This window comes from Malaclemys terrapin, chromosome 1, assembly GCF_027887155.1.
Source record: "Malaclemys terrapin pileata isolate rMalTer1 chromosome 1, rMalTer1.hap1, whole genome shotgun sequence".
NCBI classification, from domain to species: domain Eukaryota; kingdom Metazoa; phylum Chordata; order Testudines; family Emydidae; genus Malaclemys; species Malaclemys terrapin.
In genome coordinates this window covers 167,094,998-167,122,697 of record NC_071505.1, presented here as the reverse complement: position 1 = coordinate 167,122,697, position 27,700 = coordinate 167,094,998, and the positions used below count along the sequence as shown (strand labels likewise).

At 43.0% G+C, this 27,700-nt stretch overlaps 1 protein-coding gene across 1 annotated transcript; it reads right to left on the bottom strand.

Moving 5' to 3' along the window:
• Positions 1-7,796: 7,796 nt before the first annotated feature.
• Positions 7,797-27,664, bottom strand: MPC2 (mitochondrial pyruvate carrier 2). The gene is made up of 5 exons (XM_054046328.1): positions 27,433-27,664; positions 14,298-14,338; positions 10,445-10,529; positions 9,019-9,130; positions 7,797-8,040 (listed from the first exon to the last, which is right to left on the bottom strand). Exons 1-5 carry the CDS (start codon positions 27,533-27,535, stop codon positions 7,983-7,985), a joined length of 399 nt encoding a protein of 132 aa, XP_053902303.1. The 5' UTR covers positions 27,536-27,664; the 3' UTR covers positions 7,797-7,982.
• Between the last annotated feature and the right edge of the window lie 36 nt (positions 27,665-27,700).

The following is a 27,700-nucleotide window of genomic DNA, read 5'->3' as shown; positions in this document are numbered from 1 at the left end:
CTACTAGGGCTCTTCAGTTGTTGTGTTAGGGCTAAGCATATGTTTGCCCTTCCTTCAGTTTAGCAGAACTAGAACACAAAGGGGATGGGAAGAATCTCCCTGCAGCATCTTGCTGATCTACTAAAGCTAAACATGCAGTATTGCCAACTCAAGGGACTTGATCATATTACTTGATTACTGATTTTTTTTTTCTTTACATGACCCTGGGAGTTGGGGCTTTATCTCACTTACAAAAAAATTTTTTTTTTTTAGCACCTGTGGTTGTGGAGGAAAACTTGGCAATATAAACTTCTAACGGCTCAAAAAGCAAAGGCAAATACTTCTCCCACCTTCTTCCCTAAAATTGGCTGAAAACTGTAAATCTCTTTGAATATTTGGGAGTACTTAATATCTGTACTGAAGTTTTTCCTAATATGTGATCTAAATCTCCCTTACTGCAGATTAAGCCTGTTAGAACTTCTCCTATATTCAGTAAACCTGGAGAACGATTGATGACCATCCTCTTTGTAACGATAACACAAAGGGGATGGGAAGCACCTACTGCAGCATCTCACTGATCTATTAAAGGTAATCATTCAGTATGATGACCATCCTCTTTGTAACAGCACTTCACATATTTGAAGGTTATCAGGTCCCTCCTCAGCCCTTTTTCCCCTCAAGACTGTTTTTTTTTTTTTAACCTTTCCTCATAGGTCAGATTTTCTAAATCTCTTATCATTTTTGTTGCTCTCCTCTGGACTCTCTCCAATTTGTCCACATCTTTCCTAAAGTACGGCATCCAGAATTGGACACGGTATTCCATCAGTGCCGAGTAGAGCAGACGACAACCTTCAGTGTCTCACAACACTATTCATACACCGCAGAATATTCTTTTTGTAGCTGCATCACATTGATTCGTATTCTATTTGTAATCCATTATAACCAATATATCCTTTTCAGCAGTACTACCCCCAGTGTATGATGGATAATAATTTTGTAGTTGTGCATTTGATTTTTCCTTTTTAAGTGAAGTACTTTGCACTTGTCTTTATTGAATTTCATCTTGTTGAATTCAGATCAGTCGTTCAATTTGTCAAGGTCACTTTGAATTCTAATCCCATCCTCCAAAATTCTTGAAACCTCTCTCAGCTTGGTGTCATCTGCAAGTTTTATAAGCATACTCTCCACTCCATTATCCAAATCATTAATGAAAATATTGAATAGTACTGGACCCAGGGCTGACATCTGTAGTACCCAACTAGATATACCCTCCAGTTTGATAGCGAACTACTCTTTTTGAGTATAGTCTTTCAACCACTTGTGCACGCACCTTACAGTAATTTCATCTAGACAGTGTTTCCCTAGTTTGCTTTTGAGAATGTCATGTGGGACTGTCAAATGGTTTACTAAAATCAAGATACATCATGTTTACTGCTTCCCCCATCCACTAGATCAGTAACACTGTAGAAGAAAATTAGGTTGGTTTGGCATGATTTGTTCTTGACAAATCCACACTGGCTATTTCTTACAACCCTATTCTTCTCTAGGCCAGGGGTGCCCAAACTTACTGGTCCTCTGAGCCACATATGACAATCATCAGAAGTTTGAGAGCCGGGGCACACCTGCCGGGAGCGGGGGCTGGGGCTTCAGCCTGCTCCTGCTGAAGCCCTGAGACCTCCCTCCCCTCGGGGCAGAAGCCCCCACCCCACTGCAAGGCAGAGGTCCTGAGCTTCCCCCCCAGTCTGGTGGGGTATGGGGGGCTCTGCGAGCTGTACTTAAATGGTAAAAGAACCACATGTGGCTTGCAAGCCACAGTTTGGCCACCCCTGCTTTAGGTGCTTACAAATTGATTGTTTAATAATTTGTTCCAGTATCTTTCTGGGTATCAAAGTTAGGCTGATTTGTCTATAATTTGCTGGCTGCTCTGTTTCCACTTTTTAAAGTTTGCATTTCTCCAATCCTCTGGGACCTGGCCTATCCTCCAGGAGTTCTTGAAAATAATTGCTAACTATTCCAAGATTGCTTCAGCTAATTCCTTAAGTACCTAGGCTGAATTAATCAAGCCCTGCTGATTTGAATACATCTAACTTATCTAAATATTCTTTACCCTGTTCTTTCCCTATTTTGGCTTGCGTTCCTTTCACCTTGTTGTTAATATTGTGTTGAGTATCTGGTCACCATTAACCTTTTGAGTCAAGTCTGAAGCAAAATAGTGTTTAAACACTCAGCCTTTTTGACTTCATCAGTTATTAGCTGTCCTTCCCTGCTAAGTAGGGGTTCTTCACTTTCTGTTGTCTTTCTCTTGTTTCTAATGTATTTAAAGAATCTCCTCTTATTGCCTTTTGTGTCCCTTGCGAAGTGTAACTCATCTTGTGCCTTAGTCTTACTGATTTTGTTCCTGTGTGCTTAGCAATTTGCCCATGTTACCATTTTTTGTAGGATTCCTTTTTGATTGTCAAGTGCACGGTAAGATGGGTTAACAAGCTCCCCCCTGTTGTGGGCTGGGATCGATGTGTTTGAACTCATTTTAGAAACTTCTTTTCTAGCCCAGCTATAGTAGGAATGCTGCTGTTTTTGGAACTGTACCTTGGACAATTCTTCAACACACAGCCTGCTGCCCAGTAGTGTGTTATGGATAGAATTTGTCAACTACTGTAGATAAAGCTTTACTAGTCATCTGGAGATCTGTTTAGATTTTTTTTTTTTTTAAGCAAGTATTTGAATCAGGTATAGAGCACAACCTCTCCCACTTCCTCTGCAGTTCTAGTAGGCTGAACAGCAGCTGTCTCTTCCCTTTTGCATGGCTCTAGCATGGCAGTTGCTGTTGTACAAGTTCTGCAGTGTAGGAGGGGGAGGAGAGAGTAGTAGCTATGGTTGCTCCATTGCCTGCTTCTCTGCTGGGTTGTAGGAGCCCCAGGGCAAGCAGGACAGGAGCCTACCATGCTCTACTTGCCCCCGGAGAAATAAAGTACTGATTATTGTCCTGCCTTTTCTGTTAAATATTTGGCCTTCAGGCTGAAACTGTTAGACACCTGGTTTTAGAGCATCTGGGCAAGCATAAAGGGTAGAGTGGGAAAGTGGAGAAAAGGCTATGGGAGGGGATGTGTGCATACCTGAAGGGAAAACAGAATTGAGAGAGAGAGGATGGGAAGAATGAAATTAAAGAAAATTCATCAGGAGGATGAGCAACTAGAAGGGAATGAAATGCAGGAGCCCTGGTAACTTTCATTAACAAAAGTGTGCAGGAAGGACCCTCTGTGCCTGTCTGGGTTTATAAATAAGTAGGTGGAGTGAAAGAAATCTTCAAAGTTTGTACTGTCACCCTTTCTGAGTCACTTCCTGTGTATGTGTGACATTCCCCAGGTAGCATGCTGAAACAGAATTTTTAAACCAGGTTTCTGAAATAGTTTGAACATAACATCAGAAATGTAGGGCTGATAGGGACCCCAAGAAGTCATCAAGTTCCACCCCCTGGGCTGAGGCAGTAAATGTAGACCATCCCTGGCAGATGCTTTAAGAACAGGTTGGACAATGAGGGGGATTCTACAACCTCCTTTTGAAGCCTATTCCAGAGTTCAAAATAACCTTTGTAGTTAGGAAAAGCTTTCTATCTAACCTAAATCTCCCCTGGCTCCATATTCAGTCTGTTACTACGTGTCCTGCTTTTGGTGGACATGGAGAACAATTGACCAGTCTTCCTTATAACAGCCTTTAATGCATTTGAAGACTTAGTAGGTGCTCACTACCTTTATTCTTCTTTTCACAAGAGTAACTATGCCTATTTTAACCTTTCCCCTCTCCACTGTCACTGTAAAAACCATCTTAAGATATGTTCTAAAGCAGTGTTTGGCTAATACTTGCAACCGCAGGGTGGGAGTGATCCTTGAAGGGGCAGGCTCTGGTGTACTAGAACGAATACATTTCCAAAATCAAGATATAGCATGCTGTAGAAGGAGTGATAAAACTGGATTCAGTTCTCCTTTCTACCCATCCCTGTCCCAGCTGCAGTGGAGCACAGAAAGGGCTGGAATGGATGGTGAAGCTGCTTTGTCAGCAGCTGAATTGCAGTGAAATGTGAAGGAGGTGGGGCTGCTGTATTCATGAATACTACAGATGCTGATTGGCTGACCTATAAGGGAGGTTTTGTCTTACACTGGAGTTAAATCAAAACGAGTTGTCAGGAAGAACAACCAGGAAACAGAGTAATGAGCTGCTACTACCTTTGGCTAGAATGCTTTAAGGTCATGAGGCAAAGGGCTGGGCCATTAAATGGGAAGAACCTAATTGCCCTACCTCCAGTAAAGTTAAGATTTATTTGGCCAGGGGAGCCTCAGATCAGTAGGACTCTTAACAATTAATTGCAGTGTTGGTTGAATGAAAAATATCACCTCATCTACCTTCTCACTCAACTGAGAAATCATTGAGAGCGTGGAACAGAGCTTGTTCCCTTGAACAGCTGGATGCAGGCTTTGCAGAGGGAGGCTAAAGAAGTTACCTTACCTACCTAACAGGGATGGGTGGAGGGGGCAAGATCTAAGTAGGCCACAGCTGGATTTTTTTTTTTAACTCCTTGGCCTTCCTATTAAAAATAAATATCCTGTTTTGAAAAGGCTGTATAGTTACTGAATATGCTACTAGTCACAGGTACTGAATTTAAGTCAGGCCTGCTGAGGTAATGCTAGTTGATGCAGAGTGGGCCTGCCACTGGTCTACATCTGACTAGGAGAATCTCATGATTCAGTGCTGAGATGAGCTTCTGGCTCATCAACTGTAGGATGCACTGAGAGGGGACTGTGGTGCAACTAGCTTGGCAACAGCACATAACACGGGAAGTAGGTTAGGTGTCCTGCTAGCCTCTGCTCACGGGATGGAGGTTGACTTCATCAGGTGGTGGATTATGTTGCCCTTTATCTAGCTACCTACAAAAACTCTGCCCTGTACAGCAGTAGCATCCCCCTACAGTTCTGACTACAGAATGTTATCAATGCTGATGTATGTGGGAGTATCTTAAATGGATATTCATATACTACATTAGCAGTTGGTGGAGTTTAGAAAAAGCCTTCCTGGTGAGGCAAGCTCCTTTTGATTATGGAACCAATAGGGGAGAACTAATGGCAGGAATATTTGTAAGATTTTCTTTAAAGGCAAAACTGACATTTAGAGAAACTGTTAAATTCAGGCTCTTGACTGCCACAATGACTATCCCTCTCTGGACAAGTAAACAGGAAGGGGATGCTTGTCATTAGTAACAAATACTAATATGGCAAAAACCTGCTGTTCCTGCCCATCCATGGTTGTGAGGGCCTGCTCTCTGGTTACATGTTCCCGAGACTTTGAGAGCAGAGAGCTTTGCCTATGCAACATGGACAACTCCTCCTCCTCACCCCCCCCCCCCCCCGCTTCAAAAACAAAAATCTCAGTTAGAGGTTGGGAGGGCCTACTCTCTGCCCCTTGTTATGACCTTGCTATTCAGTAGCTTTCATTTGTTTGCTCTTTAGGGGAGGGTAGAAGCTGCCTTTTCTAAACTATATACCACCATCTACTGTAACTGTCCAACTCCACTTAAGGTAGGTCTACACAGCAAAGAAAAAACCCCAGATGGCCCATGCCAGCTGGCTCTGGCTCCAAGGCTATTTCATGGCTGTGCAGACCTCTGGGCTCTAGGGCCCTGTGGGGTTGAGAGCCCAGGCTCAGCCGTCTACACAGCCATGAAGCAGTGCTACATCCCAAGGCCCCCAAGCTGGCTGGCATAGGCCAGCTGTAGTTTTTTTTAATGGTAAGTCTGTACAGCTGCAGTGGCTTTTAAACATAGGAGTTGAGAACCAATATGGGTTGGGGGACAGGAGAGAGAAAACAAGGTGTTAGTTGTAGTCCTCTAATGCCTCTCAAAGCACACTGCAGCAGGACAGCTCTCTACTCTGGAAGGCCAGATCCTCAGGTCTGGTATCTTGCAGCACTCAAAAAATGAAGAGAGCTTCTGAAGGATGAGAAGTCCTTTATTCAGTATGTAATTTTAATCAAATATATTTTCATGAAACAGGTAAATTTGGACAGTGCTGCATCAGTGGCCTATAGTGGTTTGCCCAAAGCAGGGGGAGATTAATTTAGACTCATAAGCCTACCTCTATTGTGTATATAAGACACCTATGAAACCAACTGTTTCCCCACCTCCATGATACAAAATTCACCTCAGATTGCAGTGATTGTGTTAGCAGCAGTAATTACCATGTTGTGGAAGCTTTTCAAGAAGTTGTTCAAGTGGTTGGCAGGGCCAGGAGGCTTAAGACTTTAGGAGGGGGATACTGCCAGACCACTTAACCTAAGCAGCATCAGGTCATTGGTACTTTTCTGAAGACTACAGTCGAATAGCTGATTGGTTCTCTCCATTGCAGTATCTTTTAGATGATTTAAGGTTAGTCCTGAACTACCACAAAACTGATGGCTGTTAGTCACAGCATTTTATCAATTTCCAGTTTGAGTAATTGCATTAGGCCTAGTGCTCTAAACTGGAGTGTTGCTGCTAAGTTGGCACCATATTCTAGCCCTAGAGTAAGCTGTATTATCTGACTCTCTATCCCTTTACTTTGGAAATTCACCAAGAAGGAGCCCCCACAGATAGTCATTGATTTGGAACACTGAGTGAGAACACACACATTTATGGGAAGTAGACACATGCAAGAAAGATCAACTGCTAACCATGAATGACCAGCTATTTTATAAGTTAGTTATAATATGCTTGAGTCCAGGCAACACATGATTTTGCTTGGGCCTGCTAAAAGGCAGCAGTTCTCAGCTTAGCTTATTTTCTCTTCTACTTGAGAGGCTAGATCATTTCACCTTGAACTCCTTCATCCAGATGGTTACCCAAGTCTCAAATTCCATGCTGGTTTTTTATTCACTGTAGTTCAAGAGAACAATTCCTCCCACACAACTCTCCCAAGTAGAAGAGATCTTTTTGAAAGGGTGGGATAGAGAACATCTTGGGACAGCACTCTTACCAGGGAATTGCTCATTCCAGGCGATATAGAGCAGTGGTTTTCAAGCTGGGGTCTGCAGACTATGTTTAAGATTTCCAAAGGAGTCTACAGCTCTATCTGAAATTTAGGGGTCCACCAATGAAAAAAAGGGTGAAAGCCACTGCTGTAGAGTGCCTCCTTACAAACATTTAGCCACAATGTGCCATGTTCCACTGTGTGAAGAGATTCCAGCCTTGGCATGTCAAGGTCTTCTCACTCACTGGGGAAGTGAACGCTTCCCTGCTCACTGTATAGTACAGAGTGGAACATAATTTATCAGACTTAAGGAAATTCTTAGCATTTGAGTCAACAACCTTAGGGAATTAGTCAGTTTGAAATCTGAATATCCATGTACAAGAGATTTCACAGGCCTGGAGTCAATCTTATGAGAGACCAGGTACAGCATAGGTGCAAGCAAACTTCCCCATATGCTGCCTTCCTTGTGTGTCAGTCCTCATCTGAGGAGACACCTTTTAGAGAGCCAGGGTAGTTCAGTCTCCAGGGTCCATCTGTTCCTGATCATGCTCCTGAGACTGCTAACAAGTCATTTAGTACAGAGTGGTGATAATTTGTGATGTGGACATTTCCCCATGCTCAAAGGTTATTTAGCCATTGACTCATTTCTCTATAATTTAATTACTCACTAGGCTCCAGGCCAGATGTGGAACCTCTTGATCAGCTGTCCAAATCTCCTTATCAGCTGAGCCATCCAAGAATTTCAATTTTTTCTGGAAAAGCAAATACGCTTAGATGTTTGTGGATCAAAATGGACTTAACATTGTAAATTGATTACACCAGCTATAACTTAAAAGGTTATATTTTATTTAAACATACAGAGACACTGCATGTTACCTACAGCTGAAGAAATACATTTGTTCTCTAGACATTTAGAAAAATTAGCACATCCTTCTCAATGCGAGAAGATTAAAACTGGTCAAGCTAGGTCCCACTGGAAGTTCTGTGCACAGCTGGATCTGACCAGTAGCGTTAAGGTTCTTTTTGCTGCAGCTGCTCTTTTTCCTTGGCTTTTAGTTCTTGATTGTACCTATAGACAGAACATAAGCAAAGTCAGCATACAGCAAACCAATCATAGGAGTTTGTTAACACATCCCTAGTAGCTACAATAGAACCTTTTCATACTATTCTTTGGGAGACATTTGAGCAGTAGCAGGAAGTCTTTAGTAGGGTAAAATGCACCCTTATCTGTAGGCAGAAACACTCCTGAAGATCAGATCAAATTTGATTTACAGGTAGAAGTTTGAGTTAAACTTTTGATTACATTACAAGTGAAGGCTCCCAACCAGCTGAGCAAGACAATTACTGCAAGATTCCAAAGTAAAATGGCTGACCACTTCTGGACTCATTTTAGCTTATTATTCCAAGTAGCCATTTGGAATTGTGGTTTGCCCTCCCCATGAAATAGAGCTGGAGTGGAAGCTGGAGAGTGCTCTTCCCAGGGGCTTTTTTGCTGCCTATGCTAAATGAAGGAACTGATGGGATGGTTCAAGGGATACTAGTGGGAAGTCCAGAGAAATGCATGGCTAGTGGGAGGAGGATTGGGGGGGTTGAGGTTCAGGCCTATGGCAATACAGTTGCCTAAAGGGCAAGTGCACCCTCGGTAGCTTGAAGAGCGCGTCTTATGCTTGGTAGCCGAGACCCAGGAATGAGAATTCTGCAGACATCTCCAGAGAAATTTTATTTGCTTCTGCAATGTTAAGTAATAGGGTTATGATTTAAGTTATAGCATCCCTTTAAAAGTTTTGCTTATCTATAATTCTTCTAGTTATGTTAGATATTTACAACCTTAACTCCATTTGCTTGGCATAAAAACACTGTCAACATTGTTCCCTGGGATGCGCAAAGTTAATCGTTCTGCAAGATTTTTTATACAAAGTGTTTAAGCCTGACTGTATTTACCTAGGTCTGTTTGTTATTTAGTGAGCGCTAACAAATACTAGAAATTCAGAAGCCACCCAAATAAAGAGTATTTATAGCGAAGAGCCTCCCAGTAGTATGTACATACCTCCAGATCCGAAAGAGCTGGGAACCACCGGCACAGCCAACAAAGAAATTCACGGTAAATAAACCCCAGTTTTTAGGAATAATAACTAGAGAATATCTTGACCAAATAAGGCCTGTTGGATAAAAAGTAAAGATTACCACTAAATACTCAAACATACATCTAATTACATTAAAAATCACTTGAGAAATGTTGATCAGACACTAAAAGGTATTCAAACGGTTATAGCATATGAACCATGTCCTAACAGAAACATATGGACACATTACACGTCATTAGTGCCATGACACTTCTCAGCAAGCTGGACCTTAATTCTGCAGCAAGGTTCCAGACTGGAAGGCACTCTGGGGTAGCAGACTAGAAAATCTGCAGCAGTTTCAATTAAATTAAAAAAAAAAAAAAAAAGTAGTCAAAGATGGAAGTCAGTGCAGGTATCCCAGCATTATCGGTTTTGATACTGCGTTGTTTTACATATGCTTTAAAACTGAAAAGTAGGGCCTGAGACATTCTTGACAATGCGTGACTATCAGAAGTTGTGAAGAGGCAAGAAGAGTGTGTGTGGGAAGACTCAAGTAAGTGGAGCTTTTGGCCCATTGGCCCATCAGAAGGCATTGGCAACAGTTTGGGATGTGGTTTTAACAGAGCTGATATGCTGGAGTGATCAGCAGTGGAATAATTAATAATGCTGAAATTAAGTGTCACCCCATTAAGATGAATGTAATTCATACTTCTAAGCTACTGTTTCCAGATGGATGCAAATTCAGGAAGTCAGTACACTGACTTACACACGTATTTTACATGGAGAAACCTGAAAGTATAAGAATTAGGGCTTATCTACAAAGAAGGTTTTTCCAGTTATACTGGTTTAATTATATTAGTGTACTTACACCAGCTTCACTGCTGATGTTTAACATCCTCATGTGGACAACTAAAATACAAGTTGCTTTTTGGCTTGGCTTAAACTGCATCCACAGCACCATGACCTAAGCCCCAAAAAGGCCACTCAAACTTGAATAAGTGTCCGCATGAAGAGCTATACTGGTACAACTCTAGCACTTTAAATTCACCCACTGCTTTTTATTAGTGTAACTTCCCATGTAGCTAAGCCCTTCTAGTGTTTAAAAAGTGAATTTAAATTCTGAAACAACTCCCTGGGAAGGGGTGGATTTTGTGGTGAATTCCATGGCCACAGAATACCTACAGCCCTCTCTATAATATAAGTAAGTTATCAGAAAATATCTAGGCTTATCATAGAAAGAGGGATCTTTTGATAAAAGACTGAAGTTAAAAAATTTAGCACATAATAGAATCCGTGAAACAGATTAATGTATAATTGAGCATTAATCTTGTGAAGAAGATTATTTTAAGAAGAAAAGATTACAAACTGGTGAGGATTCTGGTCAGAGGTGTAGAAACAGAATGCATTCACCTGTTGCCGTTAACACTGCAGACTGTGCTGTGCTGAGTTTCTCTGCTGGTCTGGTCATATCCGCCATTCCAGCACATACCAAACCCTGTAAAGAAAAGACACAGCCAACTTTAATCAGCAAAGTATTTATTTCACTTACTTATCACCAACACTCCTCTTAGTGCAGAAGTATCCAGAGAGCCCACTGCAGTTTGTGATGCAAAAGCATATGCAAGGCTCATTTCCCAACTCAAAGTGCTTACAATTTCCATGGACAAGACAGAGGGGGAGGGGAAGGAATACAGCACATAAAGCAGAGAGATCAGAGCAATTGTTGGCAAACATGTTCATTCCTCAGTTTTTACTTTTGTGAGGGAGCAACAAGGGAACAGGAGGCAATGAATGGGTGGGGGAGTATTTGTTTTTATAACTCAGAAGATCCAGGGATGCCCAGGTTCCATCCTTTACAAAGAGTAACTACCCCACCTACTCTGTTTTACAGGAAAGCAGGTTAAGAGAGCTTGCTAGGTGGAGTGGTTTGAGATCCTACAGGAGAATGCCATTTTAACACTTACCTCAAGCTTTAAACTGATTTTAGTTTAAAAATCTAGACAGATCACATCTTCCACACATTTACATTCAAATATGAAAATTTTAGACACCCGAGTAGCCTACCATTATAGCACATGTAGAGAAGGCAATAAGGACCTGCAGAGGGCGCTAAAACAGAAAGATGGTCAGGCAACATGATGGCAGCTGAACTTCAGTAGTGACAAAGGTGGAGCACATTGGAAGGAATAATCTAATATTCATTACCACATTTGAAGTTTACTGCACCAACCCTGGAAAAGAACCTGGTTTCATTGTCCTGATCAAGGAGAATTTTGGCTGATGATGCAGTTTAGCTCCAAATATTGTGTTCAGTTTTAGTCTCACTATTTCAATAGCAGAAATAGAAAGTCTAAAGATGAGTGATGCAAATGTTTATAGGCATGGAAAGACTTCCATATGAAGAGAAAGTAAAAAGATTAAGAGTTTTTAAAGAGGAGACAAAGGTGTAGAAAAATGAATGGCATAAAGGTCAATTGGACTAGATGACCTCCTGAGGTCTCTTCCAACCCTAATCTTCTATGATTGGGTGCTCTTAATTACCTTCTTGTTATACAAAAAGACAGTGATTTGTCTACCTTTTCCACCACTAACCTGTGGAACTCACTACCACAAGTATCAGTAAGACTAAATGCTTAGTACGATTGAAAGAGGATGAGACATTTAATAAAACAGAATATCAGAATTAACATATCAGGGAGAAAACTTACACTTTGGGTCATAAGCCAGCCAATAACTGACAAGGAATAGGATAATATTTCTCTCCTATGAGCCGGGTATTCCATAGTTCTTCGCTGTGCAGTTTCTTGTGTCCAGTGCTGGACTTTGATGATACTGGACAAGATGGACTCTTGGTCTGATCTGGCATTGCAAGTCCTGAGTTCCCAGTTCAGGAAATGGAGCTGCAATCTTTATTAGAGTTTGCAATAGTACAGTATGGCAGTGTTTTTTCCCTTTTCTCACAAAGTTTAAATATTTAATGTAGGACATATGGCAGAGTTCTTAGTGTCCCACAAATGCTGGCCCTATAATTTGCTTCTGGTCCTATACAACAATTTACTTACAATGGCAGTTACTGCACCAGTTCACTGATGCTAAGTAGGTCATAGCTGAATCTAGCCACAATCAAGGTTTCTGCAAGTTTCTGGGTTTGATCAATTAGATTACCTGCAGTATTGCCAAGCATTCAGCAACACTGAGTCAGCTCCCCCAAAATTATGAGATTTGTTTAAAGCTAATAGGTTAGGATTTTTATTCACCTTCTGGTTTTTGAGCCTTTAGGCTTCATGTTTAAGCTTCTTTCTGGAACAATGAGGGCTAGAAACTTTAAATTTTAAGATGAAAGCTACTAAGTCACATAACCCCCCAGCTCCAGGGGTTTAAGACATACACCAACTATCAGAAGGCTCAACCATATGTTGTTTAACATTGTTTTAGCCTAGTAGTGGCATCCATTTTTCAAATACAAAGATAGAAATTGGTTTCCATGGGTCATACATGAGAATCAGTCTAAATATAAACCTAGTTTTTGAAGATGTACTTTTGAAAAAGTGGACTGTCTCACTTGCATGTGTGGCATCAGATGCCTTAAGCTTTATACAAAGGGGGGAGGGATAGCTCAGTGGTTTGAGCATTGGCCTGCTAAACCCAGGGTTGTGAGTTCAATCCTTGAGGGGGCCACTTAGGGATTTGGGGCAAAAATCAGTACTTGGTCCTGCTAGTGAAGGCAGGGGGCTGGACTTGATGACCTTTCAAGGTGCCTTCCAGTTCTAGGAGATAGAATATCGCCATTAATTTAAATTTAATTTAAAGGTAAATGAAATGCTGGAAAAATAATTATTTCAAGAATAGTTAGAACTCACATCTTCAAGAAAAGTGAGAAAAACATTGATGGACCACTGATTATTAAAACTATCTAAAAAGAAGATTAACATACTGGCTAATGTCTTACTATTTTACCTATGTGGTATCACTGCCCTCTGCTGGACAGTATCAGTCTTGTTTAGTATCCAACTGGAAGCTTCTAGCCACTAAAGGATGACGAAACCTTATGGTCAGTAAGAACTCCTTTGACTTGAGTAATAGAGGCTTATATGTTGTATGTTTTTGAAGCCAGAGGCCTTGTGTTGTATTCTCAGTGCATCATGTATGTGGTTTATGTTGCCTAATATGTTAGGAGAGCCATGCAGGACTTATCTAGGAAAATATACAGTTTCAACCCATCTAGTTAACATAGACTAACATAGCAAGCTCCTCACTGCCATACAGGGAAAAAGCTATTTTATGGAAGTTATATTATCAGAAGGCTACATACAATTCCAATTTCAGCTTGAGGGCAATGTTGTGGAGGCACAGGAAGCCTCTGGAGGGACTTTGCTACAAACTGAAGCTCTGAACAAAGGACTGATGACTCATCCCAGCTGGGGATGTATTCCAGAGACTTGATTTGAACCTGCAGTTTATTCTATCGCTGCTGCAAGCCTGAACCAAGAACTTTGCCATTACTGTATGTAATTGATTCCATTTAACCAATTCAATCTCTCATTTCTGTCTTTTTCCTTTTATGAATAAACCTTTAGATTTTAGATTCTAAAGAATTGACAACAGCGTGATTTGTGGGTAAGATCTGATTTGTATATTGACCTGGGTCTGGGGCTTGGTCCTTTGGGATCAGGAGAACCTTTTTCTTTTACTTGGGTATTGGTTTTCATAACCATTTGTCCCCATAACGAGTGGCACTGGTGGTAATACTGGGAAACTGGAGTGTCTAAGGAGATTGCTTGTGAGACTTGCGGTTAGCCAGTGGTGTAAGACCGAACTCCTCTTAGTCTGGCTGTTTTGGTTTGCCTTAGAGGTGGCAAAACCCCCAGCCTTGGGCTGTAACTGCCCTGTTTGAGCAATTTGTCCTGAGTTGGCACTCTCAGTTGGGTTCCGCCAGAACCGCATTGTCACAGAGGAGTTTTGCATTGGGCCTGGCAATAGTTGTTACACTTTCACTGAAGAGCCCTCTGCTGTGAATCTCTTGCTGACCTCCAAGAATCAAACTGTTGTCACGTGTGTTCTCTACCATTAGAGCGAAGGTATAGTCATTCTGACACTCTCCACATTTTAAACACATAATCAGGACCTTAATAGCAAATTCTTTGATGGCACGGCCAAGACCATTCACGCCAAGAACTGGTCACTTTCCTCCTGGGTGGCTGAAAATCATTCCCTGACCTGCAGAAATGTTAACAATATCAGCAAAGTAACTTCTTATACTTACCCATTTCATAACAGGTGCCCAGAAAAACACTGTTTTGGGACCTGGGGAGAAAAAAAAAAAAAAAAACACAACGCAACAGTTTGAGTTAAGGCATAATAAATTACACGCTCAGACTTAGCTGTAATGGTACCAAAATGTATTTTTTAAAGCATTTGTATGAATCCCACAGTTGAGGGAGTAGTATTGTCTCATGCACAACACAGCCCATACAGTGAGAGCTTTTCTACTCTGCTCTGCTAATGCCTTTCTAGCCTGACCCACAACCCCTCTTCAACATTATGGTCTTAGCAGTAGTATCCAAGGCCATTTTGTTTTCTAGGTTATTAGAATGGCAAGTGAGCAAATAGCTGCAGTGTGAATAATGCAGCTGTGGCTAACACAACAAAAAAAAAGTGTGGTCCCAGCTAGTGGCACTATAGAAAGCTGTATCACTTGTAGATCCGCTCTTATGGCAATTCATGACACTAGTCCCACATATCTAGCATAGCATAAGGTTTTTTTTCCTCCCTGAATTCTAAAATACTTTACTGATGAGAGCACACCCAGGAAATCAGACTAGTGTCTCTACCAAAAGCTGTAGTATCGCCATCTCTTGTGTGACAACAGATCTGCTGCAACACCATATACAATTAAAAAGTGGAATTCAGGATGCAAAAGTAATTATCCATATTGGAATTTTCCCAGCAGGGCCACCATCCTCACCCGCATACAAAAAAACCTTGAGTGACAACGAACAGTCAGGATCTTAGGTATGACTGATCCAGAACATGGTGGATACAATTTTCAGGAGCGTTTAATTCACGTAGAAACTTAAGTTCTGATTGACTTTGAGTGCAACATTCCGAGAGCAGATGGACAGGAAATGCCTATATATTGGTGTCTCCCAAATACACATCAGACCTAAGGGTCAAAACTTTCAACTTCAAGTCGCAGAAGTTAGGCACCTAAGTCGGTGGCTTCCTTTTCAAGTCTGCTGACTTTCCATTGACTATAGACCCTATGAAAAAAATCGGGGTGCCTTATTTTTAGCACCTCACAATTAAAAATTGTCCTAAATGTTTTAACTGTCACTGTTGGCAGCAACTATTCCCTGTGAAAGTAAGAGTACAGGAGCATATCACCACTCTAACTTAAGGTTATAAAATCAGTTGCCACACATCTTTGAAGCAATTCAAGCCCTGTAAAATAGTTAGCAACAGTAACGGTTTAAAATACAATAACTGTTTTTACATTCTTGCACTGTGCTCCCAGACCCATACTGCTTGTAGAACAGAGATCTCTTGCTGATAATTTCCTTTCTTCCAGCAGCATCTCCCACAATACTGGAGATTTGGGTGGCTCCCCTCAACTCTGCAGCTCAAGGAGGTGGATCAGCATTTTGGTGCCATGTGCTCTAGCCATGTCCCCTCTGCTCTCACTTACTGTCCGATTTATTGGAAAGCTCTAAAACTTGAACTTGCATAAGATTTTTCAGAATTAACAAAATAACTACATACATTAGACCAATAAAGACAGCTGAATATCTGACTTTAGGCTCACGAGCCATCTAGGGCAGACAGAATTGTGGAAGATGCTGCCAGCAAAAAGAAAACTAATGGTAAGAAGTTTTTCATTCTGCCGTCCAGCATCTCCCAGAATTCTGGACATCTGGGAGGTAGTGAACAGCTGTAGGGAGGGTTATGGATAAAATTTGGTAGGAAAGAAGGGAATATCCACCCTCCTTTTTGAAAGCTCACTCAAAAAGGCTACCTTATTTCTGGGGTACCACCTGCAGCACCTTCCTGCCAATGAGACCTCTTTAGAAGACAAAGTCCACCTCATAGTGATTCATGAAGGTGTTACCTTATAGACTTTTGCAAATTTCCAAAGCGGACTCACTTGCTCATTCTGCCCTTGAAGTTGCTAGGGATCTTGTGGAGTGCACCTTAATCCCTTCTAGAATAGGAATTTAAAATGCTTTATAGGCTTCCACCCAGCAACAGAGGACTTGGAATGTCTAAGTCTCTGGCATTTTGGGTGGAAGGAGGACACAGATAGCCCAATCTTTCTGTGGATTTTGTAAGCTGGAGACAGATTTTCAACACACTGACATCTAAGGTATGCTACATCTTTTCAGCTGGATACTGAGATTTTGGATAGAGGAAAGGAAGCACAAAACACTTGGGAAGTATGGAAGGAGGAATTTACCTCAGGAAGAATGGATTTTTTGGAGTCCTGAGCACTACCTTGGCCTCATGGAGCATGCTTTAAGGAACCTGAAGAGATAACTCTGCCAGCTTTGAAACTTGCCTGGCAGACGTGGCAGCTATTAAGAAACAAAATCTTAATGGATAAGTAAAATGCTGACACAGATGTCAAAGAGATGGGCTGGTCAAGGCCCTCAACACCAGCAGTAGGTCCCATTTTGGAAAGAATGGGCTGACCGCTGGGCTGGCTAACTGGACTGCTTGAAGGAATCTGGCTACCTGAGGGCTATCTGCCAGGAAGCAAAAGGATCCTGTGAATAGCATGCTCCTGATCTGGCATGTAATGGTACTAGGCTATCTATGTCTTCTTGAAGAAAATCCAAAATGGTTGGGATTCCTCGATTTGTCTTGTGCTCTTGACACCAGTAGTTGAATCTGGACCAGACAGAGGAGTAAGCATGTACAGTAACTCCTCACTTAAAGTCATACCGGTTAATGTTGTTTCGTTGCTGATCAATTAGGGAACATGCTCGTTTAAATTTGTGCAATGCTCCCTTCTAACGTCGTTTGGCAGCCACCTGCTTTGTCTACTGTTTGCAGGAAGAGCAGCCCGTTGCAGCTAGCTGATGGGGGCTTGGAACCAGGGTGGACCGGCAGCCCCCCCATCAGCTCCCAGCTCCCTGTGCAGCAGCTGCCTGCAGTTCAGCTGTCCCTCCCCCCACTGCCATGTGCTGCTCCTGCCCTCTGCCTTGGAACTGCTCCCCAAGACTCCTGCTTGCTGTGTGGGGGTGGAGGGAAGGAAGAGGGGGGCTGTTAGGGTGTCCCCATCCCCCCTGCTCCTGCACCCCACTTACCCCATCTTCCATAGAGCGGGGGGGGGGGGGGAGACACACCAGGGCTCAGGATGGAGAGAGCTTGCAGCAGCTGTGGTCTCAGCAAGCTGATCTAATTAACAAGGCAGTGTACTTAAAGGGGAAATGTGCATCTCTCTCACACACACACACACACACACACACACCCCCTCCCTCCATTCCTGCTGCCTTGTAGAGGGAGCGCGTTAACCCTTGAGGGCTCAGCCAATTGCTAGTTCATCATTTAGCAGTAAAGGAAACATCCCACCCTCTGACTCCTCCACCTCAACCAAGCTTCACAATCATCATCACTGTGTACCAGTATTAAAATTGTTTAAAACTTATACTGTGTGTGTATAAGTCTTTTGGCTGGTGAAGAACGTTTCCCTGGAACCTAACCTCCTCATTTACATTAATTCTTATGGAGAAATTGGATTCGCCTAACATCATTTCACTTAAAGTCACATTTTTCAGGAACATAACTACAATGTTAAGTGAGGAGTTACTGTACTCATGACCCTCAAGTAATAACCTCATGACCCTCAAGTAATAACCTCATGTGAGTGGTCACAACCCCCAGTTTGAGAACCCCAGCACTAGGCTCTTTGGCCAATTGTGTAATAAGACATTTGTCCCCATGGATCCAGAGTCTGTCTCTCCGGTAAAGTATTTCAGCGTCTTTGCATCCATATAATTCGTAAACTAAAAGGAGGCTGAACATTTGAATGAGGAGATCAAAAACCACCTGATTCAGAGACCACTAGGAGCTGTTGACCCTGCTGAGCCAGTTCACCTTTCAGTTCAGATCCCCTTTTGAGAGATCATTCTGAAGTTAAGAGAAATTGTTCCCTGCGCCTCATTATTTCCATTGCTTCCACATGTAGCACCTGACTTTGTTTTGCCTTGGTTGCTTAAAATATACATCCATAGTTATGTTGTCTGACTGAACTCGGGACACTTTTCTCCTCAAGGGCAGACTGGAAATCAGAGTCAGCTTACCCATACTCCGCTCTAGAAGTTTATGCTCTGAGCTGTTTGGGTTCAAGTGTGCTTCCCAGCCCTCCAGGCTGGTGTCAGGTGTGAGAACTAGAGTAGTGGTTCTCAACCAGGGCTACGTGTACCCCTGGGGTATGCAGAGGTCTTCCAGGAGGTACATCAACTCATCTAGGTATTTGCCTAGTTTTACAACAGGCTACATAAAATGCACCAGTGAAATCAATATAAACTAAAATTTCATAACCCATGACTTGTTTATACTGCTCTATATACAGTACACTGAAATGTAAGTACACTTTTTATATTCCAATTTTATAATTATATGGTAAAATGAGAAAGTAAACAATTTTTTAGTAATAGTTGTTACAAAATCAGACAAAAATACAGAAGTGTAAGCAAGTAGTTTCTAAGTGAGGTGAAACTTGGGGGACTCCTGAAAGGGATACAGTAGTCTGGAAAGGTTGAGAGCAACTGAACTAGAGGATCTGGAAGGCAGATGGGCATACCTTTGCGGACAGTATTGTGGGCTGATCACGGTATTGTAGGGAGTTGATCATCTGGGTTAGAACCCATATTCAATCTTTCATGCATTCCAGGGAGTTGTCCTACCCCTTTAGAATAAAGGCTTGAAGGCATCCGCTACGTGACTGTGGCCATGGAGCAATCCCTATGCATGACATCGGAGGCCCAACAGTTTAAGACATAGTGCTATAGTAGGCTTTCTGCAGCTCTGGAGCAAGACGACAGAATCCTGGATTTTCTGGAACCTCTCTTAAGTGTTTATTTCTGTGCCCAGATGAGTCTGGTGGATGTAATCAAGAAACTTTTTTGAACACTGATGAAGCCATGCACCTGCAGGAGATTCAACATCTGAGCCATGGCGTGGTGCTCCGCTGACTGCAATGGAGTGTTATTCAAGATGTCATTCAGGTAGGTTCCCTGCAACTACTATTATCTTTGTAAAAACCCCAGAGGCAGACGATGGGTTAAATGGGAATGTTCAGTACTGGTGTTTTGTGCTTCAGTCAAACCTCAGAAGTCTATAATGGCATGATCTGATGTGGATATGGATATGGAGATATGCATCTGTTAGATGTGCTTAAGTTTAGAAGCATGTGCCATTTCTGAAACCCCGCTGGGTCTCATTTTCCTTGGGGAGTGGAAGGAACTTGTCAGAACCCCCTTGAGTAAATTGGGAGGGAGGAAAGCTGATTAGAAGCTCTGGTTCTTTCTCCAGAGCACTCAGGCCCCCCTGTAAGACTAGGGAAGACTTATGGCCCCACAAATTTCCTTTCTTTGTTCTCCAGGCATCCCTTGGGACTTACCCCTCCACGTTGACTGGCTGGGGTCCTCCTCACTTTTGGAGCTTTACCTTGATCTCTACTGGGGTTCTGCTCCATTTGTCTCACATTGGAGTTGTGGCTACTTTGGTGGGAAGGGGACCCCATCTGCCTGTCCAACTTGTAGCCCCAGAACCTAATGGAGTTCGGGTCGGTCAGGCACAGTCTGGGCACAACACAACTCACCATCTGCTGAGTCTTGGAAGGTTGCTTCACACAGAGTACTACTTGACTTTGACATGGTGCTTTCTTGGCTGCTCTGCCATACCTGTATAGGGGCAGAGGAGCCAGCAGGGAGGCACTGCAGTAGAGGTGCAGGGTGGACTAAACTATTAGCGCATTAACCAATCCAGGTAGATGTAAGCTGAAACGAAGAAACTGCTTCCTATCGCCCAAACTGAATAGGAAAGGAAGAACACCGCGCCCCACCCCCTCCACCCACACAGAATGGGGGCTGGAGCAATTGATCAACTACCTCATGCCAGGGAGCAATAAAATCTGGTGCATGATGAAGCGTAACCAGATCATGTGGTGTCAAAACACTAATCTGCCTCTGTAAGCGGCAGAGTGGAGGGGAACAGCTTAGATGTCCAGAACTGTGGGAGACACTGGGGTGCAAAAGACCTGCATTATTCTGCTTTGTTTTGGAAATTAAAATAATTCTGCCTGGCTGGGCATATTTATGGTGCATGTCGAGCTATATAACATTCAATATTTTTAAAATAGCAGTTATCTTCTTATGGAGAGATCTTGGTTAGTGTGCCAGCATCACTTTCAGCAGAACTAACTGCTTTTGAGTGAGTCTAAACACTTCGAGGTCCCACAAAATTGGCATTAAATACTCAGACTGTTCATTTGTTGACAAGTGAAATTAAAACCATCTACAATGGTCTGTTTTTGGGACAGGTTAGCAAGATTGTACCCTTATATTAAAGTAGAAAGTTCTCAGGACTCTTAAGCAAACATGTAGAATGTAATGCAAATTGAGTGAAACACATGGATTGGTTCCCAAGTACCAAGTTAAATCAGGACCATATTGCAGTTTTGTTAACAGATTAAAGCCCACAGCCCATTCAGTTTGTTCTGTCTGAATCCACCCTTGTGTTTTTGGACTACAGGTTCTTCAGGACAAGAAGGTGTTACATTTTATACATTGTATAGTACTGGGTACATTTAGGATACCAAGACTGATCTCAGATAAGTTCACTAATATTTTATTATGCTGTAAGAAGTCTCTTGCAGCATAGTGCCATCAAACACTCCTTTTATCTATCAATTCCCTAGAATAGAGAATGGACTTGCAGAATTAGAGACTAGCTGTATGCTGAAAAAGGAACAAGAGAAAGATTCCAGAAAGCTTAGACTGAGATTCTCTAATTCAGACAGATTTAGCATGTAATATTTGATAAAAATACTGTCATAATGTCACATTGTTCCATGCAGTAAGCGGGTACTTCTCAATCTAAGAGAATCTGATTGTGCTGACTTACATCAATGGTGCTGCAGTTTTTTATTTTCACAGTTGCCATGTTACATTATGAGAGTATTTACGGTTAATGCACATCAGTACCATTCATTTTAAAGAATAGGCAAGAATCCTCTAGGGGATGCCAGGTTCATTATCCCCTCCTCTCCTAGAAGGCTCCCGCTGTTCTCACTCATTTATAAAAAAACAAACAACAATTCTATGACCTGACCTAGCATTTGGGTCAGCAAGGGAACATCAGCTGCAAATGCATCATTAGCATGTCCCTAGGTACCGGATATGATGAACACTGCATATCCTCATACTCTAATAAAAATGCCTATTTAAGAAATGTACTAGCAGGCAAACACAGATGTGAGTCAGTAGGGTATAACACAACAGGGGCAGGGGTGTCAGTAGGTATCAATGGCTTAAACAGCAGTTCTTGGAGTGTCATGCACCCATACTCAAACCAAGAGTAAGTATTGTAAGTAAATGAATACTCAGCAGGATTTAAACAATATTCTGTACTCCACTGCATTCAAGATTTGAGCCCTAAATTAGATTTTTAAGTCAGTCTACATTGTGGGAAAAATGCCTTATACAGAATAGCAGCAGTGTATTATGCTGGCACTAGTAAAATCAAGCCTCATTAGGAGACAATTGCTTGGTAAACATGAAACTAAAATAGAGTTATTCTTATACGGTATAAAGGCTTTGCAACTCCTGAAGTTTGCTAGAACAGCCTAACACTTCAAGCGGTAACTCTGCCTTTGTAATATGCTATTAGATTCACAGATCTAGTTTTACAATAATCACTGGTAGCTTGCACTTCTACATAGGTTATAAATTGCTGAATTATAAAGTTTGACACTGACATTCTACTCAACAATCAAAGATTAAAAACATTCATGACTATATTAAGTGTGAAGTACCAGCATATTATACTAAGATCTCTTTAGAAGGGAGAGCCTCCTGAATACAGTAAATAGACTGAAGGCAGATATAGCAGGTCATTACAAGTAGCTGAAAGTCCATGCTGTTATACAGGTGCAATTTGAAGTCACATGCGTAACCTCTCCCCCCCTCCAAATGGGGGCTCTTGTTTCCATGGAATGTGATGTAGTGAACAGTGATGCTGTTGTACATGTTCCCCAAAGTTTGGGCATGTTGCTGCCCCCTGGCTGGAAGCACAGTCATCTTTGTTACCCCAAATAGCTGTTGCTTCCACCTTCTGATTAACGGTCATATTCCAGCTGCCACAGAACCTTCAGACTCCAACATTCCATCTGGTTCTCCCTGGGCCCAGTGATGATTGAACCTGGTGATACTCTAAATAAAGAGCTTTCAACCATGATTGTAGCGGTTTCCATCACATCACACTGACTCAGACATGATAGACTACAGAAGGGGTGGGCAAACTATGGCCCAGGGGCCGCATCCAGCCCTCCAGCTGGTTTAAACTAGCTCTCGAGCTCCTGTTGGGGAAGCAGGGTCTGGGGCTTGCCCTGCTCCCGTGCTCCAGCTGGGGAGTGGGGTCCAAGGCCACTCTGTGAGCATACGCAAAGGGTCCTGGAAGCAGCAGCATGTCCCACCCCCTCCAGCTCCTACGCTTAGGGGCAACCAGAGGGCTGCGCGCACTGCCCCCGCCCCAAGCACCTCCCCCACAGCTCCCATTGGCCGGGAACTGCAGCTAATGGGAGCTGCAGGGGCAGTGCCCGCGGATGGGGCAGCATACAGAGCCGCCTAGCCACATCTACGCATAGGAGCTGGAGGGGGGACATGCTGTTGCTTCAGTTAAGTGCCACCCGAAGCCTGCACTGCCTGACCCCCTCCCGAACCCCAACCCCCTTCCCCAGCCTGAACTCATTTCTGGCCCCAACCCAGAGCCCACACCCCCAGCCAGAGCCTTCACCACCCTGTGCCCCAACCCCCTGCCCCAGCCCTGATCCCCCTCCCGCCCTCTGAACCCCTTGGTCCCAGCCTGAGCACCCTCCTACACCCCAAATCCCTCATCCCCAGCACCACACCTCCAGCTGAAGCCTTTCCCCTTCCCCTCCCATGCACCCCAACCCCCAGCCCCCTCCCGCACCCTGAACTCATTTCTGGCCCCATCAGAGAGCCTGCACCCCCAGCCACAGCCCTCACCCCCTCCTGCACGCCAACCCCAATTTCGTGAGCATTCATGGCCCACCATACAATTTGCATACCAAGATGTGGCCCTTGGGCCAAAAAGCTTGCCCACCCCTGGACTACAGAGTGACAATTCTTGAATATTAGATAGCATAGAAAGTTTCCTTACCTGGCTCCTTCGACACTGCCTGGGAAGTTTCTTTACTAAATCAGATTTAAATAGGTCTGCTGGGACTTCCCCCTCAGTGTGGAAACTCATCCATAGCCTTACTCCTGTTTAAGCTTTTCCCTCCCATCCACCTTCTAGGCCTTTTAGATTTGCAACACTAATGGTAGACAGGTCTAAAGTCTGACCTACTTTTTCCAGCTATGTCTTAGGATCTTCCCAGGGAGGGTGCCTGGATAATGTCTTGTTCCAGAGGATGTGGCTGTATTTATTTTGGAACCTGGAGTGGCACAGGGTTGAGTAGATGCACTGCCTGTTTATTTACTGACTGCATGTCAAGGTCATAGTATTTAAAGCCTTAAGAAAGAGAAGACCAGTCTGAGGGCCAGGCCATGGACCTACGTCCACCTGTGATGGCAACTAGTAGGCTCAAGTGCTAAGCACTCATAGCATAATCTTAATCAAGGGCCCCCCAAATTCAAATGCTTTCTTTCTCATATGCTTGCCTGAGCATCAGTGGCATCCTTCCGTGCAATAAAGTCCAGTACCTATTTCTTCCAGATTATGGTGGGGTTTTTCCACAAACATTTTCATGTTCATTTATGCTGGTGTGGGTGATGTTTTACTCCTACATTCAGGAAAATGCCTGTTCAAGTTATGTTCAGTATTTGTGATAGGGCCCACAAGCTTCCAAGCATGTATTTATGCAAACATCTAATTATTTTCTATGTATTTTCCCCTAAAAATACTTTAGTGTCCCTGCAGCAAATGCAATGATCAGTAACAAATCCCATAAGCCAGCACACATGCACTTGAGGGGAAAAGTTGCATGTGAATCTGTTTGGAATTTTAAAACTAATACTTGAAAAAAATTTGACAAAACCCTCAAGAAATTGTTCCTCAAATTATTAATGGGGTTTTAAATTGACAATGAGTTGGTTCAGAGACTCAAGAGGAGGGAGAGAACAGTTTGTTTGTAAGCTCTTCCTCAGAAGAGAAGTAACTCAAGAATGTGACAAAAGTGCTGCGTTTTGATTGATAGCCTCCACATGCATTTTGATCATCAGAATAAAAATAAATTAAAGACACTTTATGAAGCTTGGAATGAATTACACATGTCTACACTTCGTCCCCAGTGTAACTATTATTACATCAGGGATAAATTTGGGTCATAAAAATACAAGGTCATCTTATACTTCCTGCTCCTAACAAGGAAGGCACAGTACACTGATGAAGTAATATATAAGTCACACCAAGAGATAGACTCTCTGCTTCGTTCATGAATCCCTTGCTGAAATCTGACTATCCATCCCTGATTAAGATGCTTTAAACAGTGAACACATGACAGAACACAAGCCAAGTCACATCTCTCTGCTGCTAACACTAGCTTTCCACCAAGTGGCAGCCAATCAGAAGTGGGGGAGTTGGCTTGGCACCTCCCATTTGTCAGAAGCTTTCACTGTCTTCTAGCATCCTGAATTAAGTTTGAAAAACATTACCCAAATGCAAGATTTTTTTTAGCATTTCAGCCAAAGTTTTCTACAAGTCAAAGTAAAGGGATTTCTCTTAGTCAGACACAAGCGATTTAGAATCTAGGTAAAAAGTCACTTATCAAATGAGGCTATCAAACTAGGCCTCACCAAGGACAGATGACTGTACATTAACCACTTTCCTTTTAGTACAAACAAGAATATTTCCACGTTGGATGGCTTTTGTTCTAGTTAAATGTGCACAATAGCCCTGGAAATGAAGCTCTCTATTCATAGAGCAGGTACAGAAGGGGCAAAAGTAAGAAGTTCAGTTCCATACCCACTGACCCTTCGCTGAAGCTGCCTATACACATTATGACAATTGTTCTTTTGACAAGGATATCTTTCTTTTAGAAACAGGATCACTACAACAGTTTGGAATTCCAGCTTCAACATTTAGAAAAGGCATGGAGCAGGAACGGCCGAAGTTCAACTCACAGGCCAAATTCACAAACCTGCATAATGTAGCTTACAATCTTTAATATTGATGGTGCAGTTTAAATGAAGAGTGTATGTACATGCCAGGAAGTATCATCACCGTGGACCAGCTAACTGAAATTGGCTTCATTTTTGGTCAGCTTAGAATAACAGAAAAGTTTTAGACACAGTTACTCAATTTGGTGACAAGGGTTTGCACTGATCTAAATTAATCTAAACTATCTGAACCAATTCTTGTTAAACCAGTGCAATCTTTATTTTGAGAGAAGACTTTTGTTGTAGAAAAATGACCAAATGACTGAAAGCAAAATTCCCTTACTGCATAATCATGATGCACCCAAGAACACATTCTGGATAGATGAAAAGTCAAGAACATGTATTACATTAAAGAAAAACAGTGGAAAAAGCAGTCCATGGAAGACTTCACATTTCCTCAGGTATCTTGTGAAATCTATTTACATAGCAGATTCTAAAATGGAAGAACCACTTGCTTGAGGAAAAAAAAGCAGGTGAAGATAGTTTTTTATTTAAATAAAAAACTCATTGGCTTCTTTTATTTTAGAGCTACTTCAACTACAGAGCATTAGCTTCTGAACCTGCACATAGGAGAAGCCAAAGGTTGAGCCAGAAGTGGCTCATTTCAGATAAGAAAATGAAAACAAGCAGCAGTTTGTTTTTAAAGGATTATACTTGAAGATAAGAGATCCCTACTGTTTCTTTTCCCTTTTCTCAGTCAGATTGATCTGAAGAAGATTATGGTTAACAAGTTCAGACCTGTGTCAGCATCATCGCTATTGTATTATTAGACTATCTGTAAAAGGGCAGTATCAACACACTTAATATGTTTACATGCAACTAGCTAGAAACCCCACTGCAGTTAATGAAGAGTTACAAGATTTTGGATTTTTCTTTTTAAAGGGAAAGAAATTCATTTCAAAGCTTGCAGAGAATGTTCCCATAAGTAAAATAAACTTGCTAATTTGTGTTAGAGCAACAATATCACTCATTGTTTCCCCAATACTTCCCCCCACGTACTCTATAGAAGTGTAAACCAACTATTAAAGAAAAACCTAGTGTCTGTCAATTTGATGCTAAACACCACAGCAACAATCCTGTAGTGGCATATCCATAAGTGATATCCTAATGTCCAATAGGTTTCCTGCCTCAAAAAAACCAAAAAAAAAAACAAAACAAAATAATTTTTTAAAGCCACCTTGGTTCCTTCAGAAACAAATATTACTGATCACTGAGACTGCAAAGTGCATTTCAAGATCAGAAAAGCAATAAGAGACTATAGGATCCCTTAGTTATTGTATAGTGATCTATTACATCCATCCCTGTACTCTTAGCAAGTTCCCCAGTACACTAGGTTTGTATGTCCAGGTGCCTACTAGACTCTAAGGATCTTCTGCTTTTCACCGTCCTCTGGTTACAGGAAGCTCTGTTTGGAATATAGACACGTTTAAAGAAAGTCTTTCTGGTGAAGATCAGAGAGCTTTTCCAAAGAGATCTTGTAACACTCCCTGAAGGCAGCTAGGCTCCGGGTGGGTCAGAACTCCCCCAACAGCTAATCCCACAGCTGAACCCTCAACAGAAGGCCATTTATGAGCTGCCTTGTCCTAGAGAAGAGCAAATCCTCATAAGTTTGCCCCAATTTACCATTCAAAAACAATGATTTAGAAACCCAACCTCTGCCCGCCCCGCACACCCTGGAAGCAGGTGCCGTGGCGGTACCACCCTGCCCTCCCACAGGCCAAGGAAAGCGGGGTGCAGAGATGGAGCGACGGGGCCAAGGTCACAGCGAGCCCCGGCCGGACTCCGGCTCCGCCCCGACCCAGCCTCTCTGTGCCGCGAGCTGGGGGGCTCCCAGCGCCTCAAACCCGGGACCGCCGCCCCGCAGCCAGCCCCGGCCGGGAGCCCCGAGCGCTCGTCATCCCCTCGGGCAGGGTGAGCCGGGTCCCGCCCGGCCCAGCCGAAGCGGGGCGCAGCCACAGCCCTCCCCCATCCGCCCGGGGGCGGCGCAGCCGGTACCTGCCGGGTGGTTGTACAGGGGCCGCAGCCGCGGCGGCAGCTTGAGCTCGATCCGGTCAAGCAGCCGGTGGTAGGAGGCGCGGAGCCCCGCGACGGCGGCCATGCCGGCGGGGAGAGACGAGAGGGCCCCGGGCTGCTCTGGGGTCCCAGTAACAGCAGCGGCTACTGCTGCTCCAGCGTCCTTCCGCGACCCGCCGCCCTTCGGCTTCCCTCCCAGCCGCCCTCCGCGACCCGACGCCGCTTCGCGAGAGGAGGACCCCGCTGTACT

Bases quoted from the DNA above. Each gene is read 5' to 3' on its own strand.
- MPC2 (XM_054046328.1), bottom strand. From the start codon at position 27,535: ATGGCCGCCGTCGCGGGGCTCCGCGCCTCCTACCACCGGCTGCTTGAC. The intron at 9,131-10,444 runs GTGAATGCATTC...TTTATCCAACAG, and splicing joins TGCAGTGTTAACGGCAACAG to GCCTTATTTGGTCAAGATAT. The intron at 8,041-9,018 runs GTATGTACATAC...TTCTGTCTATAG, and splicing joins CAGCTCTTTCGGATCTGGAG to GTACAATCAAGAACTAAAAG.